This window comes from Onychostruthus taczanowskii, unplaced genomic scaffold (assembly GCF_017590055.1).
Source record: "Onychostruthus taczanowskii isolate IOZ18803 unplaced genomic scaffold, ASM1759005v1 scaffold151, whole genome shotgun sequence".
Lineage (NCBI taxonomy): Eukaryota > Metazoa > Chordata > Aves > Passeriformes > Passeridae > Onychostruthus > Onychostruthus taczanowskii.
This window is the reverse complement of record NW_024498697.1, coordinates 295,420-301,712: the sequence shown is the minus strand read 5'-3', so window position 1 is coordinate 301,712 and position 6,293 is coordinate 295,420. Positions and strand designations below refer to the sequence as shown.

General features: G+C 67.2%; 1 protein-coding gene across 1 annotated transcript in view; it reads right to left on the bottom strand.

Moving 5' to 3' along the window:
* ADAM11 (ADAM metallopeptidase domain 11) overlaps positions 1-5,141 on the bottom strand; it is a 10,340-nt gene extending 5,199 nt beyond the window's left edge. The window contains exons 1-10 of the mRNA XM_041399005.1: positions 5,028-5,141; positions 3,586-3,773; positions 2,187-2,263; positions 1,781-1,847; positions 1,303-1,388; positions 1,158-1,224; positions 961-1,009; positions 797-864; positions 424-498; positions 265-336 (exon numbers count right to left, since the gene is read on the bottom strand). Coding sequence (XP_041254939.1) covers positions 265-336; positions 424-498; positions 797-864; positions 961-1,009; positions 1,158-1,224; positions 1,303-1,388; positions 1,781-1,847; positions 2,187-2,263; positions 3,586-3,773; positions 5,028-5,085 — 807 coding nt within the window. The 5' untranslated portion in view covers positions 5,086-5,141. The remainder of the gene's footprint in view (positions 1-264; positions 337-423; positions 499-796; positions 865-960; positions 1,010-1,157; positions 1,225-1,302; positions 1,389-1,780; positions 1,848-2,186; positions 2,264-3,585; positions 3,774-5,027) is intronic.
* Positions 5,142-6,293: the final 1,152 nt, after the last annotated feature.

Genomic DNA, 6,293 nt, shown 5'->3' with positions numbered 1-6,293 from the left:
CCCCCGCCCAGGGACAAACCCACCAGGGTGGGGGATAAACCCAGGAGTAAACCCACTGGGAATAAATCCCTTGGGAATGAAGGGTAATGAAGCCCCCAAGGGACAAACCCTCCAGGATGGGGGATAAACCCTCTCTCCAGGAATAAATCCCTTAGGAATGAAGGGTAATGAAGGCCCCAAGGGACAAAGCCATCAGATTCCAGGGATTATCCTCCCAGGGACAACGCTCCCAGGGACAAATTCCTTCCAGGGACCCCTCCTCACCATGTCAGCCAGGTTGACCACGGACTTGGCGAAGTTGCTGGTGAGAACTACGGACTTGCGGAGCTGCAGGAACTGGGGGCACACCAGGGCCAGGTGGGATTGGGGGGGGCCAGACCGACCCCTCACCGCCCCCGCCAGTCCCGGGAGCCCCCCGCTCACCAGCTGATGGTCGTTCACCACGGCCAGCTCGATGTACTTGGTCTCGCTGTGCACCGTGTGCTGGGCTCGGCGGACCTGCAGGGGGAACCCGCGGCTGGGCTGGCACCGGCTCCCGGACGGGCTCCCGGGCACTCCAGGGATGTTTGGGATGCAGGGAGCGGGCAGAGCCACTGGGTGGTTGGCATGCAGCCCCACCAGTGTTCCAGTGGGTCGCCTGGACACCCCTGAGCCCAGGCAGGAACAGGACTCTGCAAACACCCATGGACGAGCCTGGCTGCACCCGCAGCCCACGGGCAGAGATCAACCAGGGTCCAGCACACTTGTTCCCTGCCCGTGTCCTCTGTCCCCTGCGTACCCCGCTGTTCTCACTGACCTGCCGCCGCCGCCGCAGCTTTGGAATCCCACCCGGGACACGCTGGCTCAGCGCAGGGAAGAGGCAGCCTGCAGGGAAGGGACAGAGCTGGTGTGACACCAGGACACAGGGCCACCGAGGTGACCGCCGCAAATCCCCGAGAACAGCTTTGTGAGAAGGCTCACCCAGTCGGGGGCAGCTGGGGATGCGCTGCACGATGTGTGGTCGAAGACCCTGCCACGGGGAGAGGTTTGTCAAGGCCATGCGTGGGAGGGAACGACTGCCACGTCCCCGTGTCCCCATGGCTGCCCCCAAGCCACAGCCAGACCCCTAAAGCAGCCTTGGGGTACTCGGGCAGGCACCTGGCAGTGCCACCGCTCACCTGCCCGCGCTCGGCGCCCGCCTGGGGCTCGATCAGGTACGTGGCTCGGCCGTCCGAGAAGACCCCGCTGCAAACAGAGGCGGGCGTGTCGGGGTGCAGAGGGGTGCAGCCCCCCGGCCCCCCTGCGGGCACTGGGGATACTCACCGCAGGCCCTGGCAGCTGGAGAGAGCGGCGAAGGAGCGGGGCTGCCCCCGGACCCGGCCCTGGTAGTAGCAGTGCTCCCCCGCGCCCTGCGGAGGGGACGGGCGCTGAGCCTCGGGTGCTGCCCTGCCCCGCACCCCCAGGGCCGCACCAGGCTCAGGGCTCCGGGGTTCACTGCCAGGCACCCCCAGGGTGTGCGTGGTGCCCACAGCACACGGGATCCCCCGCTCGAGGAGATCCCAGCACCATGGCAGCAGCACCCCGTCGGGGTGGGGCTGGGCACCCAGGGGCACCCAGGGGCGGGTGGGGGGGATCATGAGTGCTGGGGACCATTCCTGGGCTTTTCTGGGGTTTATGAACTGGCCACCACAACCCTTGCACTGGCACAGCACGTTTTGACACAGCACGGCGCAGTTTGGCACAGTATGGCACAGCGTGCTTTGGCACAGCATGGTTTGGCACAGCGTGGCACACATCTTACCGTGCTGTGGCTGCCGTTGCTGCCCGCGCCGACGTGCCGCTCCACGTAGTGGGAGGCGAGGAGGTGGCTGCCGGGAGCAGGTGGGGGGTAAGAGGCCGTGGGGTGGGGAGGAAGAGGAGGAAGAGGGAGACGACAGCAGCGATCCACGTGCAGAGCACCACCCCGGTGTGGGAGACCACCCACCATCCATATACAAGGTACCACCCCAGCACGGGACCCCCCAGTTTGGGAGGGCGCTGGCATCCCATGGGTCCCTGTCCCCTCTGCTCCATCCCCGGCTGAGCTCGCACTGCTGGGGTGCTCAGCACAGCTCCCCCATCCCCGGGCACCCCCAGCTCCTCCCCTCCGCCCAGGGGGCAGCAGCAGCCCCGTGCTGGCTCCCTGCCCGGACCCCCGGGTCACTCACTGGTTCAGCCGGAGATCGAGGGTGAAGGCTGAGCCGAAGGCACGCACCATGAAGCTCACCTGTGCCAGGTGCAGCCCCTGCAGGGGGCAGAGCCAGAGCAGTCAGCACCACAAATATTCATAACTGAAATAATCATTAAAACCCCAACCCAAATACGCAGCCTGTGAAGATGCACTTTTTTTTTTTTTTTTTTTGGTTTTTTTTTTGGTTTTTTTTTGGTTTTTTTTTTTCCTTAAACCCATCTCCCCTGGAGCACTGGGATGGCACCTGCGTCCCACCGCCCCCTCCGCGGCTGCCGTGCTGGGGTGGGGGTGCCGGAGGGTCCCCCCGGCGCTGGGCCCAGCCCGGCCGCGGCAGCCGAGCCGCCGCTCCTCCCGCCCTGCGGCGCCGCCGCTCCTGACCTAATTCCTGATTCCCAATTCCTGCCGCCGGCAGCGGGAGCCGAGCGCTGCGGCGCGGCCTCAGACCCGGCAAACTCGGCGCACCGGTGAGAGCCCGGCACCGGCTGCGGCTCCCTCCGGTGCTTCGCACGGGGAAACGGCAGAAAAGCCAAAGCCATCCTGGCGTGCCCGTCCCCTTGCTGGGAACCCGGCGCAGCTCGGGACGAGGACACAGGGATGAGGAGCCGTCTGTCATCACAGGGAAGGGGTGTCCCGGGCCCTGACAGCATCCCTGGGGTCCGGCAGCACTGCCGGAGAGGGCTCTGCCTCCGGGAGCCAGCCCCGAATTCCCGCGGATCTCCGCTGCCCCCTCCCGCCGCGATACCCCGGTTTAACACCTCCCTGGCCCCCCGCCAGCGCGGCGGCTGCCGGCGCTTCCCGGCGTCCGGCGGTTTCACTCGAAGCCGGGTGTAAATCACCTCTGCGGCGAGAGCAGCTCCTCATCTCGCCTTTATCCGGCGCGCACGGGGATCGATAGGCGCCGGCCTCCGCGGCTGCCAACACCGCAACTCCCCCGTGCCGGATGGGGCGCGTTGCTGCTCCCCGACCCGCAGGGACAGGCAGCGATGGGCGGGGGGCACTGCCCGAGCCTGGGCTGGGCTGGGGAGCGGCACTGTGGGGCCTGGGGGCCGCTCCCACGCGGCCTGAGCCCTTCCTTGCCGGACCCACGATTCTGTTCCTGTGCTCGCCACCTGCCCGCTCCCGCTCCATCCCTCCCAACACCCGCGCGCTGCCGGTTCCCAGATTTAATGGGATTTTGCGGCACAAGTCGGTGTCCCTCCGGGGAGCACGGCAGCGGGATGGTCCCTGGGGGCACGAGGGCTCCGGTTCGGGATGCCGGTACCCGCGAACACGCTGGGGTGTGGCTGGGCCAGCGACGCCGGCTGCCTGGGGACCTGGAGCTGCCACCTGCCAGGGACCCCGGAAAGGGAACGGGTTGGGGGCTGTCGTTCACTTACGGGTCCTCCTCCTCCTCCTCCTCCGGGCTCATGCCTGACCCTGGTATCCAGCTGATGCTTTAGGACTTCTCCGCCCGAGCTCTGCCCCACCAGCCTGCTGGGGTGGGTGATTTGGGAGAGCACCCGCCCTTCCTGCCATGCGGCCCGTGGGAGCCTCCGCGGCAGCGCTCCGGCCTGCGTGGCAGGACCTGCGGGAGAGGGGACAGGGTCGCGGCCACCCTGGGAGGGCTGGGAGGACGGGGACCTGGGGTTGGAGAAGGGACAAAGACACAGGGGCCTGGGGACAAGGAGATGTGGAGGGCTGAGGATGAGGAGGGACAGGAAGATGGGAACACGCAGAGGTGGGAACAGGAGGGGACAGAGTTGGTGAGTGTGCTCAGGGGGTGGCCCAAGAAGAGGACACTCATGTCCTGGATGGGATGCCCAGGGAACCTGGAGGGTGGGTACAGGGATTGTCCCAGGGTGCACAGCTGGGGAACATCCAGATACCCCGGTGTGCCCAGGAGGGGACAGCCAGCAAGCACGGGCTGGGAGGGGTGCCCAGGGGTGCCCAGGAGGGGAACACAGACACAGGGGTGGGGAAGCTGAGGAGGTATCAGATACAGCGGCATGTCCTGGAGGGGACACACAGGGGACATGGGTGGCTGATAAAGTGATGCATCCCAGAAGGGGGCATGCAGGAGAGCGGGGGCTCAGAAATGCCAGCACACCTGGAGGAAAGGTTGGGGTGGGGTCAGCATATCCTGGAGGGAGCATGCAGGGAAAAGGGGGGGCTGGAATGGGGACACACCTCAAAGGGGACACCCAGGGGACAGAGAGGGCCGGGATGGGCCCACTGAATGGGAGATGGAAGACTGACATGGGGACACCCCCCTAGAGGGGACAACGAGGGGACAGCAGGAATGGTGCAGGGACACCTTTGGAGGTGACAGCCAGGGGACACGGTGCGTGGCCGCTATGGGGACACATCCCAAGGGGACGTGGATGGCTGCTATGAGGACATCTATGGGGCATGCAGGGAACGGGGGATGCGAGAAGAGGACACATTCTGGAGGGGACGCAGGGGATCCTATGCGGCCACCTCCGGAGAGGGAGCACGGCGGGGGCCGCTGCGGGGACAGCGCTGTGGAGGGCGCGGGGCCGCCGCAGGTGCGGGGCCGGGGCCGGGGGGGACGCGGGGCTGCCGGTGCGGAGCCGGGGCTGCGGGGCCGGGGCCGGGCAGGTGCGGGGGGATCGCGGGCCCGGCCCCTCCCGGGGCTCTGCGGGGCGGCGCTGCGGAAAAATGTGTCGATGCAGCGAAAAAGCCGCAGCGGCGGCGGCGGGGCCGGGAGCGGAGCGGGGCGATGCGGGGCCGGGAGCGCGGCGGGCGCGATGCGCGGGCGGTACCGGGAGCCGGTACCGGTACCGGGGCGATGCCGGAGCGGGAGCGGGTCCGGACCTACCTGCCCGCGGGGCGAGCGAGAGCAGCGCGGCCAGCAGCCACCCCCGCAGCGGGCTCATGGCTCCCTCATGCTCCGCCAGCGGCCGCGCCGGGCCCGCCGCGCCGGGCCCGCCCGGCCCCGCCGCCCCCGGTACCGGCCCCTTCCACCCTCCCCGCCCCGGCTGCCGCAGCGCCGCTGGCACCCGCGGTACTGCAGCACCGGAGTCCCGCTGGCATCACCCCCGGGCCGGCAGCACCCCCGGCCGGTACCGGAGCTGCCGGTGCCATCACCCCCCGGAATGGTACCGGAGCCCCGGGCCGGTGCTGGGCACCCCGCGCCAGCAGGGACCGGAGTGGAGCCCCCAGTGCCAGACCCCTCCCAGCCAGATCAGACAGTGTCCCCCCACAGCCACCGGGACAGGGACACCAGGATGAGAACACCACAGTCAATACTGGAACCTCAGGACAGAATCAATCCCCCCTCAGCCACTGCTGCCCCCCTCCCAGCCAGTGCAGCACCCCCACACCAGTACCAGCCCCTCCAGCCAGTCCTAAACCCCACAACACCAGTACCAGGCTCCCCAGCGAGTACAGCGCCTCCAGCTGGGATTGGAGGCCCCCAGCCTGCACCGTGCCCCCCTCAGCTGGTGCCGAGGCACTGACTTGTCCCCAGCCAGTCCCAGAGGCCCTGCAGATTGTCCTGGTGCTGCCAACCAGTACCAGGACCCACACCATTATCAGAGCTCCCCAGCTGGGACTGAAGCTCAGGAGGAGCCTCTGAAGCTTTGTGTGTCCTAAGTCCCTGCTCCCACTACAGAATCCCACTTCAAGCCTTCCCTTTGAGACTGGAGTGAAGGAGGGAGTGTTGTCCTTCACTCAAGGAATGAACATCTCCAAGGACAGACAGACCCCACTCCTCTGGGTGCCTGGCCCAGGGCTGTCCCACTCTCCTGGGTCCTCAGCCTTTCCTTTTCCCAACCTGCAGCTTGACATCTGGCACCACAGAAGGGCTGGCTCCATTCTGCTTGGAACTGCCCTTCAAGAAGCCAGAGGTTGCTTTTAGACACTCCAGAACATCATGTTGGCTGTCTCAGTCTGTCCCTGACCTCCCTCCCTCAGCCCCATGCCCAGGAGAGGTGAACAGGCTCCTAGCAGCTGCTCTCCAGGTTCTCCACACCCCTCCTTGCTGGGCACCACCCCTGCACTGGGTACAACAGCTTCCCAGTGCCTGCTGGCCACACTCCTCTGGCAAACCACAGAGGGGGTGATGTTCTGGGGCTGGACAAAC